General features: G+C 36.5%; 1 protein-coding gene across 4 annotated transcripts in view; it reads right to left on the reverse strand.

Moving 5' to 3' along the window:
- Window positions 1-1,009: 1,009 nt before the first annotated feature.
- ar (androgen receptor) overlaps window positions 1,010-15,587 on the reverse strand; it is a 190,067-nt gene continuing 175,489 nt past the window's right edge. For 3 of the 4 annotated variants that reach the window (XM_059976808.1, XM_059976807.1, XM_059976810.1), the window contains 2 exons: window positions 14,983-15,137; window positions 1,010-8,071 (listed from right to left, as the gene is read on the reverse strand). In XM_059976808.1, coding sequence (XP_059832791.1) covers window positions 7,916-8,071; window positions 14,983-15,137 — 311 coding nt within the window. In that variant the 3' untranslated portion in view covers window positions 1,010-7,915. Of the gene's footprint in view, window positions 8,072-14,982; window positions 15,138-15,587 lie in introns of those variants that run through there. The other variant, XM_059976809.1, reaches the window with a different exon arrangement.

Below are 15,587 nucleotides of genomic sequence, written 5' to 3' on the forward strand. Positions count from 1 at the left end.
AAGATTGTATACAGTATACATACTTTAATAATAAATATACTTTGAACTATGCATCGTTTTGTTCCTGAAATGTCATAAGGTTGATATATGCAACAATGCAGTATGTTCACAAAGCACAAACATAGGTCAGATGTTGCCGGCAGTCAAAGCTCCCTTGGTTGACATCTTCCAGGTAGCTGTTAGAGCATGCAATTTACGGTTTTGAAGATTATTCAAGTGCTCCAGTGCTTTGCTGTCTCCGAGATGGTGACTTGGGGAAGTGAGTGTGTGCTCGGATGACCTTGACGCGAAGAAACTTTGAGACGGGACGTGAGCCGATATTAGACTCTATTTTGCAGGTTAAAGCGTCCATTAATCGCCAATTAAAGTGTTGAGGAAGATTGAGACATCAAGGTGAATGCAGTAGGTGAGTGAACGTTCAGCACTGACTGCCTTCCTTTTGATTGCTGCTGGAAAGGAACCTGTGAGCAGCTATGTGGCTCGATGTGGCAGGAAGGCAGGCTTTCTCTTTCGATGAATGTCAGTGATATCATAGGTATAGTGCAGGGGTCAGCAACCTTTACCACTGAAAGAGCCACTTGGACCCGTTTCCCACAGAAAAGAAAACACTGGGAGCCGCAAAACCCGTTTGACATTTAAAATGAAATAACACTGCATACAACGTTTTTTTTGCCTTTATGCTATGTATAAACAAACTATAATGTGTTGCATTTATGAAATTGATGAACTCCTGCAGAGAAAACGAAATTACATTTCTGCATGCAACAAAAACATTTTGAACTCCGAAAAAAAGACGTTGGGTTGAAAGTTACTTTTAAGTAAAATACTCAATGTCTATTTGAGTCCTTCTTGTATTTATGAAAAACGCCGAACTTAAATTTTCCGCCAGCAGCAAACCAAAAATAACATCAGCCAGCTGTCAGCCTGAAAAATAAAAGGACTATTTCACTGAACAATGAAAAAATATGAATACACATAAAATAATAGGCAATTAAAATATTTATCATACTTGGTTAATGGGATTTCTGCTCCTGGACCTCAGCGCACAGCGTCTGCACATCAGGGCTGTATGACGTCACCTTCATCTTTACACAGGATCGCAAGCTGTCATCTGTGAGGCATGCGCGATGTTTGTTTTTAATAAAGTTCATGTTGGAGAACACCTGCTCACTTACATATGTGGATCCAAAGATCGACAGGACTCAAAGCGCATACTTTTTAATGTTTACATAAATGTCGGGCATAGCATTCCATGTTTCGAACACAAGTTTGTCCGGTTTTAGAAGGTTTTCAATATCACTCCATTTGTGTTTCTGAGCAAGAACGGGCAACATCTTCAAGGTCTGCTGTCAAGCGTCTAAACTTGGACACCCATATGTCTTTGTCGGCTATGTCGGCCAGTTCCATCTCAAGATCAGGTTGACTCACACCTGCCAATGCAGTCGTATTCAGTAGGGAAGGATCGATGCTTAAGGGAGTGACCGGGAAGGATAATGTGTTTTTTTCCTCTCTGAACTCACAGAAGCGTTTCCCAAACGATGTTTGCATTGCGATGATTGCAGAATGTAAATACTCCGAATTTATCATGTCGTGACCTTGTTTGAACTCTCTCAAATTGGGGAAGTGAGACAATGTGCCTTTCTGTAAATCTCTGGCAAGCACTGTCAACTTGCGCTCGAATGCCAAAACATCCTCCAACATGTGCAGGGCTGTACGTCCTTTCCCCTGAAGAACTGTGTTCAGCGTGTTCAGGTGCGCTGTCATGTCTACCATGAAGTGTAGCTTTTCCAGCCACTCTGGCTGTTCCAGCTCAGGAAAGGTGAGCCCTTTGCTGCCCAGGAAAGTTTTCACTTCTTCCAGACACGCGACAAAGCGTTTCAGCACCTTCCGTCTGGACAGCCAGCGATAAAAACACGTTGTAGCGGTGTCAGTAAACTGCAGTCAAAGATAGCTTTATTCGAACTAAACAGCCTTGCTTTTAAGCCTCTCTCAACCCAGCCCCCATGGACGCAGATGCTGCAAAAGACGCGTACTCACAAACCCCCGTAGGCTATCTCCCTTAGCCGGAATGCTGGCTAATTGTGAGCCGTTTCGGATGTCGCCACACTTAGATTGTACAAGATCACCATAATCTTCAAATTTAGAATTACATTTCAAAAGCTAACAAACTAACATAAAATACATTTTAATTAAATACTGACCAATTATTTCCCAAAGCCACAGGGAGCCGCAGCACAGAGGTGAAAGAGCCACAAATGGCTCGGGAGCCGCAGGTTGCCGACCCCCGGTATAGTGGTTCTGCATTTAGATTGGCCTACTGTGTTTATGGACTGGGGACTTTTTCTGACATGGGTTTTTATTTTGTGATTTTTTATCACCTGTTCCTTTTCTGTTTTGTCATGTGAATGAAGGGTATTTGGGGATTGATGTTCTGTTAGTTTTTTGAGTGGGGGGGGTTGGTGGTCAATAATTGGGATGATGCTTTTGTGCCGCTGGTGGAGGGTCGATGATTCTCTCTGAACAACTTTCATGTTCTTTCTTTGTTTCATGGGTATCTGGACAAGACAAATTTCAAGAGTTGTGTATGATTTAATAATAAATGAACCTTTGCTCACTGTTACTCCCAAATCAAGGTCATCCAGATTGTAGTTGATGTTTTATTAAAAGAAAGCCAAAATGGCCTTAAAACAGCTTGTCAACATAAAGGTAACATAATAAGAATCTCACCTGTGTTCTCTCAACTCTTGTTTCCTTTAGTTCATTCCCAGTGACAGAGTTTGTTAGGAATATTATGTAATTATATTGTAATTATAATTAGAATTTCTCCAATCCTCTCAGGAATTGGCTCTTTTGGCAGCCTCCCAAAGGAAGAGCTTGGTTCACTTCTGGTGCTCCTAATTATAAATTAGGTTAGTAATTGGCAATTGCTGGTCAATTGGTGCATTGGCTCTCAATCCTTCTCTTATGATATATGTATGCAAACTTTGTTTCATAGACAGCACACAGGGCATTGTCCAGGAAATGTACTTTTTTATGGTGCAATTCACACACTATTCATTGTTTCTAAAGGTACTAGCCTTTTCAAGTAGAGTGAACTATGGAAGCATTGGTAGGCATATGATAGTCTGTCCCTTTAGAAAATACAAACAGATCAAAAATGCTTGATGTTGTTGCTGCATCAGCTGATATCTGGCAGGAAAAGACAACCAGACTTCTTTAATTCATTAAATAACAGTAACTGTGACAAACTTTTCTATTGCCTTAAGTATATCAATGACTGCATTGTTTTATACTTCTCATTTCTACCTGTAGATCAGTGAGAAATAGACCACACTTAAATCACAACTTTATTGCTACCTCTATGATTCACATAATTGAAAATCTGTCATGATTTCTTTGTCAAGCCTAGTCCCAGGCCACCCCTAAGCTACCTACTACTGCTATTAAACAATGAGATAGCCATCAATGACCACTCTGTTGAGCGCAGAAAAAGGATTAAAATGGATTTAATTTTTCTGTTGAATATTCAAAAGAACACTATTTTCATTTTATGTACTTTTGTTGAAAACAGCATCTATTTCTTAACATTGTTTCTTTAAACAACTTTAGTAAGCTTTTATTTTGCCATCTCACATTCACTTTAGGTTGTCAAAAATAAAGACATGATACTAACAGGAGATCCCAATAATACTTTTCCTAAACTTTAGCGATAACATTAATATTCATTACAAATGCATCTTATTGTGACAACCCTACTTATACAGCAGTACCATTTGCTTCATCTCAATAGTTTATCCTGCAGGTGCCCAGGCAGTCTCCACCACCCTATACTACTATACAGACGTTAACAGAATAAAACAAATACATTAACATTTTCAAGCACAGTACATTACTGCATTGCAAAAACTATGTAATGCATATATACAGTACACTGCTGTACAAAACAGTATAGAAATATGCATATTCCCTTTATTAACCAAATGCTCAACAATACAAAAAGGAATCAAAAAAGACTAATAAAAACAGTCAGTTATAAGGTGCTTATTCTTACAAAATATTTCTATTCTCAGACCATTAAAGAAACAGACCTTATTTATCAACAAACTTAAAACTAAAATTGGGGCGATCCTACATTTACATTAAGTAAATGGTACTGGTCAGACACTCAAACTGTTGGGAAAGTAACTTTTGGTTTGCCTGAAAAAAAACCAAGGGGTCAAATATTATATGTCTGGTAAATTTTTATTCAAGGACCATGAAACATAGTTGAGATTTCTCTTTGAGATCTATTTACGTCTTAAGGTGCATTATTTATCATTTCAAAACAAAAAATAGCATCAGAAGATTTCAGAAATACAAAACAAAAAAAGAAACTACTGGAAATACCTAGTATTTGAAGCTAAACTTGAAAAAAGGATTTGAAATATGTTTTGTTTTTAAGTTATGATTTTTTAGATTCCCCTAACTCAGTCCATAACCCAAATCATAAACTGATTTCATCTCATACTCACCACACTACCCATAAGCATTCTGAGCTTTCTGCTTCTGGGTAAAAAAATACCTAATCTGGAACTACATTACAAGGCAACAATACATGTTGAAATATTACAAAATACAATTTCATTACAGTATTTTATATTGAATACTACCTTTGTGATATACGTTAATACCATAATGGTAAGTTTTGTTGGCCGGGGTCTCCCTTAATCAATCTGTCAAAAAATTTCTTTGCTAATTGTACACAGCAAGGTAGGTTGTGAATAGCAAATTTGTGAATCGCATGACTTGTGGGGTAACTAAGTTTCACTGAAAGTTAGTGGAAAGGAGGTTTTCATAATGAAACTCCTTTCATAAAGTAACTCCAAAACAGAAGCACTTCTCAATTATATAACCGGATCTAATGATAGTCAGGAGTTATGAATTTGTAGGTTTTAGGGCTATTAACATAAAATGAAATATGAAACAAAAGCTGAGAACAGGGAACAAAAATTCTGAAGATACCTTTAAAATTTCACCTTGTTAAAGAGATTCCTAATGTTGTGATGCCAGTTAAACTTAATTTAAAACTAATTTTTAAAGAGTGTCTGATAGCATTCTAACATATTAGACTATATTTTTCCCTGTTAGCTTTAACAAATTTGGGAAGGCACTTACAAATTGATTTACACATTTATGGTAGCTAAGGCATGGGAAATATATATACAGATATTAGTTAGCACTTGGGAATAATTTTCCATAAAAGAAAAATATCCAGAAATTTATAAAATTGGAACACAAATATATGAGTATCAACATACACCTTCTCAATAAGGATACCTGCTTAAGGGAACATCATGGCAAATGTTAGTTTATTTCCTGTACATTGGGTGCCTTCTACTTAACAGGAATGACTAGATAGATGAAATATTTTAATTGCCATAGAGGTGAATTAAGAATTATCTGTTATATGCATTACTTTTGCTTAACCAGCAACATGTTACTACTGTAACACAGATTTGTACATTTACATAACATAATTCATTCATTCCAAGTGATTGTCACTCTACTTCTGAAATCTCAGTACTGTCAGCATTTCAAAATCTTACAAAAATACTTTCTCATGCTGAAAAGACCAATGAATAAGGATATTTTTGAATTCAGTGCAGGAACTCATTTATTTTTGACTTACACTATAAACTAATTTGAATTATAGCTAGGATTACAAGCATTTCGGAGTTAGGAGCCAAAAAATTGGCAAGATAAACTGAGTAAACAATAAGTATTTATTTATTTGCAAAATAAACACTGGTCCATCTCTTAGGTCTCAGCTTACCACACTTCCTTTAGAAGAACCAAAACTGTTCAGTTTATATTTTGTGAGATAAATGAAACAAAAAGATTTAGGATTTTATTTGCTCCCAGTATCTACGATCACCTAGGTTACTGAAAGTCATGGATTCAATGACCAAGTCCTCAATACTTTAAGGATATACTACAACTGAAATGCAACAATAATTAAGCTTGCACTGTCAAGTAAATAATCTCTTTCCTGTACACTCAAAGAAAAGCAAAAACTAAGTCATTTTACAATAAGTAGCGTCCTTTTAATTTGCTTAAAATATGAACAAGTGCATTCCTCTATCCTTCCCATCTCTCAAAAATACAATATTTTGTTAAAGAATATGCTTATAGAATTGTACATCTAGCTTTAGCCTGTCTTTTGACTGCACTGAACAAAGAAATTTTATTTCAGAAAGAATTCCAAACAAGGTACGCATTACATTGGTGCCATTCACATATGACGGAAAAAGTTCTCTTTTTTTTAAACTGTGAAGCCTACAGAAACATTTTTACACAAGACATTTAATTTGAAAATACTTCCAATGGAGAAATGCATTATCTCCATATTTTTACTTTACACTAATGGAGTTCGGAAATTTACATCATTTTCTTTTCGTTAACACTAAATGTTAATAACATGCTCATGCCTAGAATAAAAAAGGACTATTTTAAACTCAATTTTTGAGAAAAAAATTACTGGCATAACGTCTTTCTTCTTCAGATGCAAGCTGCTTTCACCATGTGGTCTATATTCATACTTCATTTTTGTGGGAGAACGAGAGTTTGAATGGTTTGCAGCAAACCAAATCTAGTACAGATATGTGGTATACTTAAGACATTTTCAGATGTATTTTTATATTATGCTGTTTGTATCTGTTATGCTTTTACGCTGAATAAAAAGGGGGCAAGTACAAAAAAACAGCAAAAATATTTACTGATCAAAATGCAAATAACAGCCAGGAAGACTGCATACCAAAGAAGAAATGCTTTTCATTTTTGATCAATAAGAGTGGTTAAGTAGTGTGTGTCTTTTTATTGCCTGGTGGAACTTATCAGTGTTGGGTTACGGTAAATGTCTATCTTTAAATATTATTTCTGGTTAAGTATGTAGAGAATAAAACAAATTTGGCAATATGAGCAAGAGCTATAAAGATCCAAACATGCAGGTAGTATCGTGCTGCACTGCATAGTCAAAGAATATATACCAGGATCCTCATTTAAGTAACAAAAATGGCTTTGGTACGTATCAAGTTTGGAATATCACTGCATATTATATTGACTAGGCAGAAGCTCAATTCCATCAAAAGAACAAGTCTGCCAATTACTCACAAAAGTAGCAGAGTGCAACCAGAACTTATGCATTCCTTAATAGTGAAACATGATAAAGTTGGGATTTAGAAGTACAAATTCTATGATTTTAGATTTTCAAATGCATGCTTTTAAACAGAAAGTAAGATCCGTAGTAAATCATTGCATGGAAATGCCTATTATATAATGTACCTCTTTGGAAATTAAAAAAATATTTATGAATTTTGGACATCCCAAAACTACCATAAAATAATTTTTTTCTGACATTCAGAAAAAGGAAATTTATAGTGCAAATTAAAAAATTGCAATTTACATCAAATTTTGCATTTAACAAATATAATTTGATAAATGTATAATATTAGGCACTATGTTAACACCAGGCAAAACTAATATCTGATATGTAAAATGAAAAAAGGTCACTAGGTAGTTTCAAAATAACAAGAACAAAATGTAGGTAGCTTTAAGTAAAAATCAGAAAATGAAACTCTTCTGAAGGACCAATGAAGAGGTAAATTCAACTTTTTTTTCTAAACATAATCATGTTTTTATCCAGTAATTTGTGTGGTCCAACATAACAACTGGTTAGTAAGATTACAACCTGCCTACCACAGTGGTTGTATAACTTGACCAAGTCTGTAAATGTGTCAACTGAAAACAAGAAACAAGGGTAGATTTTGCATTTTTCCCCATTTCTTAATTCACACGTTCTGCATTTGATTGAACTGAAGTTGAAAACAAGATAAACTCTAGGTAGTACAGGCAGTATAACACATATAAGCAATGAATGTCACTTTTCATGAAAAAGAATCGGTTTGGCCATACCAGCGAGGATCTTTGGTACCTGGGCAGATATTATTTCTGCCATCATTTCAGGGAACTGGACACAGAGAGACTGAGATTGAACAAAGAGATCGAATGTAAACTGATGAAGTTTCTTCACTGTCTGTAAAATATAAAATTAACTGGTAAAAGAATTAAGTAAGAGCCATATTGTTTTAATTTTAAAAAATTATACACTAATAAATGTTAAATGACAGTACAGAAATTCTGGCAGAACTTAAGAAACCGGTACCAAATTATCAATACCTAGCTAGTAACAAACCATGCAAGTTGACCATCCCCACTTACAGGTGGTCCCTGTTTTTCGAGCGTTTGCTTTATGACAATTTGCTGTTACAAAAGACTTACATTAGTACCTGTTTTCGCTAACCAAAGAGGATTTTTGCTTTTACAAAGACACTTGCTTTATACGTGTGTTTACCCCGAGAAAGACTACAATGACTATGAAGCCTTGTGCAGGCAGCTGTTTGCGCATGCGTGTACATGCACATGCAAATCGATTTGGGCTTGCTGTCTTCCCGAGTTTGATAAGTGAAACTACACTGTAGCTACAATATTTCTACTTTTTATAGGGTGTACATTTCTCATATCATTCCTGCTTTTACTATATGTTACTGTTATTTTAGGTTTTTTGTGTTATTTGTTTTGATTTGGTAGGTTATCTTTTGGGTCTGGGAACACTCAAAAATTTTTCCCATATAAATTAATGGCAATTGCTTCTTCGCTTTACGACATTTCGGTTTGCAAACGGTTTCATAGGAACGTTCTACCTTCGGATTGTGGGGGAAACCTGTACCACTTATGATCAGACTTCCTTAAATCAACATCCTATTGTTCATTGTTAATTTATACCCTCTAGATTGCTTATAGTTATGCTGTTATTTCCTTAACTGGAAGGCATTCATACATTGTCTTAGACTGAAAATGGTTTTGTGTTCTTCCACTGAGGCAAGACATTTACATGAATTGAAATATCTACTTTAGTTTACTCTTGGAGGTGAATGGCAACCATGGTAGCATAACGCTATTACAGCACCAGCAATCAGGTCTCAAGTCCCACTGCTGCCTGTAAGGAATTTGTAAGTTCTCCCCGTGATTGTGTGGGCTTCCTCTAGATGCTCCAATTTCCTCCCACATTCCAAACACTTACAGGTTAGGGTTAACAAGTTGTGGGCATGCCCTGTTGATCTGGAAGCATGATGACACTGTCCCGAGCACATATTTAGACTATGCTAGTCGTTGATGCAAATGATGCATTTCACTGTATATTCCAATGTACATGTGATAAAACTTATCTAATCTTGATGTAAGGTATAGAAACAAATAAGACTTGAAGATTATTCACCCATGCACTTCATATTGAGCCAATTTTGCTCCAGGTGAATTTCACAGAAGTTATTAATATCCTGGACTTCATGAGCTTCCAGATCAATCACATGGATTACCAAAAAACTGTCTCCCTGTTCAAAGCATTGCCTTTCAGTAGAAAGAACTGCAACTTCAATGTGGATTTTGCATCTAGCTTGAGAAAACGTTTAACTTTTCTATGATTTTTTTAAGAGGCTGCAGGGATTGTAGACTCAGCTGGTTCCATCGCGCCATCAAGAAGACAGCTGATATCATTAAAGATCTTCACCATCTGGGGCATCATCTCTCTGCATTATTAGCATTGGACCCACACTTAACATATAGGAAAAGTCAGAATTCTGAGTTGTCCATGAACACTACACTATTCACATTTTGCATTATTTATTTATTTTTGTAACTTATAGTAATTTTTTGTTTTCAACTGTACTGCTGTCACAAGCAACAAATTTAATGACATATGTCAGTTATTGTACATGGTACTAGACTCCCCACTATCAAGGACATCTTCAAAAGATGAAACCTCAAGAAGGCAGCATACTTCATTGAGGAACCTCATCATCCAGTATATGCCCCCTCCTCATTATGCCATTCCAGAGGAGGTACAAGAGCTGAAGATGCACACTTAAAGATTTAGTCACATCTTACCGCCTGCCATCATTTCTGAATGGTCCATGAACCCATGAACACTACCTCACTACTTTGCTCTTTATTTGCACAATTTGTTTATACTTTATATATTTCTTATTGCAACTTATGATTTTATACTGTTACTGCAAAACTGCAAATTTCATGATATATATGTAGTGATAATAAACCTGATTTTAATAATAATCCAATGATATTCATCTGATTATTCTGTGTACTTCAAAGTGGGCCAACTTCTCCATTACCCGCCATGTTCTTCCTTATAATACTTATGAATTAACGGATGAGAAGCTAATATAATTTCTACGAATTCTATCACTGTATCCAATAAGACGTCAAAATTCTTACTGCACACATTACCTGTATGACGGACATTTCTATATCATGTAGTGTTGAAAAAGTAGTGACTATGGAATAAATCCTTACATTTTGACATTTGTTTAAAATATTTACACCAATGGCATGAAAACAAGATGCAGTAGGTGAATTGGCTTCTCAAGGCTGATCAATACTGCCTTCATTTCCTTTTCTGTGCCATTTCCCCATAGCTCTCAATTCCACAGCCTTTTAAAATGCACCTGTATTCACCTAATGATATAATCTCCGGAACTTCCTGGCATTGAGAATTCTAGATATTCACTACCCTCAGCAAAAAGGATAGTTCAGCACATGTCTACTTTAAATTACAACCCCTCAAACATGTAACAATGTCCCCTTGTTCATGGATTCCCCCACCAGCGAAAACATGGCAACATCTAGCACATTATGTTCCTCAAGATCTTGTATGTATCAAAAAGTACACCACTTATTTCACTAAATTCCAAAGAACATGGACTCAACCAGTTTAACCTCTTCGGATAGGACAATCCTGAATCATCAGGAATCAGCCTGATGAATGTCTCAATGCCAATTTTAGTTATTTAGCTACTGTATACACAGTTTGTAGAAACGCATGGATAATAAGTAGTTTTGATCATGCCACTTAATTCAATATTATCATTTGTTTTCATACACAATATACAACACCCAAAATAGATAGTACCATCAAGCACATTGAAAAGATGCTAATGTTACCGCAACAAATTTGTGATGCAATTAGAGCTTTCAGCGAAAGAGATCAAACAAGGCTAATACATCGTATTTTTGGCCATAGTGGGTTTAAAATGTTGAACTCAAATGAGTGAAGTAAAGTGGAAGCAGAGAGATCACTTGTCTTTGTTCCTGCCATGTGCTTGGAGATGGAGGCTAGCATTCTGTGGAACTGTTTTACATCCTCCATTTTATGAGATTGGAGTAGCTTTGCTTTCTGTGTTGTAGACACAATGATGTTTCAGGTAATCTGCTGGGCTGGAGATCAATTCCAAATAAGAAGTTATTTGTGAGATGCTCTTTGATATAACATGCAGGTTTGTGAATGTTAGTGTTTGTGCCTGCCTGGAATGATTTGAGCTAGTTACTGATAGAACAAAGAGCCATAAATTACTGACTTTTATTGCAGGGAAGACAGCAATGAATGGGTGCTGGTCAGAGCCAATAAAAAGGTTTTAAAGGTTAATCACATAACCTACTGCCAATTACACTGAAATGCAATATTTGAATTGTTAAGGTACAAGTATAAAGGTGGACAGTTCAAGTCTGGTATCAGCCAAAGCTCTCTCAAGAGACCTACCACCACAAGGAAAAACTCCCATGCCAGTGGCTGGAGGAAGAAAAGATTGATCATCTAGCCAGTGGAGCTCCCATATATCAGTGTTATAAGTTGGAAAAGCGGTTCGAGTGAGTATTGGTATACAGTAGAATTCATGTTCTAAGCTGTTGGCTTGCGGTCAACATAGTTACTTTGATGTTTGTACAGCGACAATAAAATGCGAGCTTCGATTTATTACGAGTTGTGTAATGAATTTCCCAACCTAGTTCCGTTGATGAACAGTCAACATATTTTGGCGTCCTGGGGTGCACTTGGGAAAAAAACATAGAGGTCTGGAACCCTAGTTTCCAGCTGAACCACCCATAAGGTTAGGATATTAAAATGGAAAAAGGAAAGACAAAAAGAACCCAGGGCTATTTGGATAATTGGAGGGATCATTTTCTTAAATATTTATTAAGAAAATTGCCTATGAGGCATGGATAGGAAAGATTGAGAGTGGAGGGTCAGGGACCCTGGGGGATACATTGTGGAAAGGAGTTAGTGAAGAGAAATCAAATAAATTACAAGAGATTAAAAACAGTCGTTATAATGGCATGTATGCAGGGACGATTTAATTGAAGTGGAGAGAGAAAAACAGAAACTGACAGAGGAGTTGTGTAAGTGTAGGGAAGAGCTGGAGAGGGAAGGAAATGAAAATGAAATTCAGAGGGCATAGGTCAGGCGAATTTGATTCACATGACTCAGTGAGAGAAAAGGAGAAATGGGAAGAGAAATATAAAAGGTAAGTACCGAAGTAGAGAAATGGAAATGTCAGTATCAGGATTTACTGACTGCTATGAATGTTGTATAGAAATCGACAGCTGAAAACAAGTGTTTAAAACAAATCAAAAAGCTGCAAAGTCAACTCTCAGCTCAGAGAGGAGTGATTATGTGCACTTGCTGCGAGGAATGATGGTGATGGTGATATAGACTGGGGTAATTTAGCATATGAGGCGACATATTACAATAGTGAGGATCACTGGGGAAGTAGCCCTCCTCCGCAAGGAGTGGAGGAAGTGAAAACTTCAATGCCTGCTATCCCAATGGCACCCATTGTAATGGAGATAGTGCAGGAAACACCACAGCCAGGGGCACCGATTGTGAACTTTTCGAAGTGGCCCAACTGACTGCTATAGCTGCGAATATACCAAAGTGTGGAATGGGAGATGATTGCTGGGAACTCTTCCAGAGCATTCAGCAGCATAGGACATCTCCTGGTTTAAATGAAGCAGAAAAATGGAAATTAACCCTTATATTGTCTGTTGACATTTGCGGGTGAATAATAGTAATATGGGGAAAAGACGGAAGTGATAGCGGGAAGTCATGTTTCTTTTTGAGTCCTTTTTCAGGGAGAAAAGGACTTATAATCTGAGTAGAACTTTAATTTGAATGCAATGGTATTATTGATGTGAACACAAATCAGAAACAAGATTATGGATTATCAGGCGCCCCAGTTAACTCAATCCCAGTGGCTCTGGAGCTCAAAGATTTTTCATATATACATTACTCTATGATGACAATTGATGCCACAACCATTACAATGCCAACTGTTGCTAGTCCTTTGTGTGATGAAAATGGGATCTACAAAGGGTACGAATTTGGTTCTTGTCTTGTAAAAGGAAAATATTAGCTTTGTCTAAAGATTTAATTAAGAATTGGTTAACAGATTGTGGGATTGTTTCTTATGGTTATTCTCTATCTGTTTTACCTGTCACTAAAAGGACTTTCTTGAAATATGCTTGGTGAATAATAATTATTACATTATTACTTCAAGCATCTCTGACATGAAGGGATCTGTAAACTGGTTTTAATGTTTTGAGATACTTAGTTTTGACTGTGCAGGTGTTACCCAAACCTTCTGAAATACCACCTATTCAACTGGAGATGGAGATATTATTAATTATACTGCTTAGATATGTATCAACTGTTTTTTCACTTACTTTATGACAGTGGGATAGAGTTATTTACAACAATGAAGTTATTATTCAACAATGGGATGAGTTATCCCTGACTATTAAAGATCTTATGGGTTTAGTTAATGATGTCTTGTAGAATCCATCCTTTTTGGCATAAAGTTTGGAAGTGGGGTTCAAACGTTAATGTTCATTCTTGAACGTGTATTACTTCTCATGTTGTTATTGCTTTACTCTTTGCTCTAATGGTTATCCAATGTACTTTCCTCAGTGTTTTATTTTTCATGGCAACATTAATGACTAGTGTTTGGTATTTGGGTGCTACAAGCCATTCTGAATTTCTTTCTGGTGATTTTTATTTGAATTCATACTGTGATGTTTTGTTTAAGTATTTTTAATTACTATTAAATGCCTTAATATATGGTATGAAATTGGGTATATTTTAATTGTGTTTCTTCATGTTTTTGTATTGATATTTTAAAATTTTTATGTCTCATTTGATGCAGTCATTAATGCTGGTGTTCTGTGCTATATTCAGACTTATAGACAGCAGTGTGGTCCACAAGATTTTCTGTGGATCAAAAAGGGGAGATGTTGGTCTTGGCAGATTTAAAACATTGAACTCGAATGGGTCAAGGACAGTGAAAGCAGACAGATCAATTGTCTTTGTTCCTGCCATGTGTTTGGAGATGGAGGGCGAACATTTTGTGGAACTGTTTTACATTCTCCATTTTGTGAGATTGTAGTTGCTTTGCTTTCTGAGTTGTAGACACAATGATGTTTCAGGTAATCTGCTGGGCTGGAGATAATTTCCAAATAAGAAGTTATTTGTGAGATGTTCTTTGATATAACATAGCATGCAGGTTTGTGAATGTTAGTGTTTGTGCCTGCCTGGAGTGATTTGAGCTGGTTACTGAACAGAACAAAGAGCCATAAATTATAGACTGCCACAAGCTGGAAAGAGGACAATAAATGGATGCTGGCCTGGAGCAGAGCCAATAAAAGTTAAAGGTTAATTGGATGATCTACAGCCAATAACACTGAAATGCAATATTCAAATTGGTAAGGAACGAGTATAAGGGTGGACACTTCAAGTCTGGTATCAGCGATAATTCTCTCAAGAGACCCACCATTGCAAGGAAGAACCATCTAGCCAACAGAAATCCCCTACTTTGGTGTCATAAATTGGAAAAGTGGTCTGAGTGAGTATTGGTACTGAGGGCACAGTAGAATTTATGTTCTAAGCTGTTGGTCCGGGGTCAACCTAGTTATGTTGTTTGTACAAAGACAATAAAGTGCAAGCTTCGATTAATTACGAGTTGCTTAGTGAGTTCTGTAACCTAGTTCCATTGATGAATGGTAATACAGTATTAAGTACTTTAAAATAGAATCACGACTTACCATTTGCAGAGAATCTAGAAGCTTGGTTAGTTGATAAAAACGCTGTGGGTTGTGCATATCTTTCCCCTGAAAGGAGATTACTCTATCCAGTTCCTGTATGTAGTTCATACGCAGCTCATCAAAGTAATTCTGGTTTTTCAGACCTTCAACTGGAACTGCCAAATATGTAGTGAAGATTATGTTACAAACTTGTATCAGGCATGACACTAGATTTCCTATTCTAAAAACAAGTTATATAAAATTCAGCTTTTAGAACATTGAACATAGAATAGTAACAGCACTTCGGCCCACAATGTTGTGCCGACCCTCAAACCCTGCCTCCCATATAACCTCCTACCTTAAATTCCTCCATATACGTGTCTAGTAGTCTCTTAAACTTCACTAGTGTATCTGCCTCCACCACTGACTCAGGCAGTGCATTCCATGCACCAACCACTCTCTTGAGTGAAAAACCTTCCTCTAATATCCCCTTGAACTTCTTTCCCCTTACCTTAAAGCCATGTCCTCTTGTACTGAGCAGTGATGCCCTGGGGAAGAGGCGCTGGCTATCCACTCTATCTATTCCACTTAATATCTTGTACACCTCTCTCATGTCTCCTCTCATC

The sequence above is a fragment of the Hypanus sabinus genome, chromosome 8 (genome assembly GCF_030144855.1).
Source record: "Hypanus sabinus isolate sHypSab1 chromosome 8, sHypSab1.hap1, whole genome shotgun sequence".
NCBI lineage: Eukaryota > Metazoa > Chordata > Chondrichthyes > Myliobatiformes > Dasyatidae > Hypanus > Hypanus sabinus.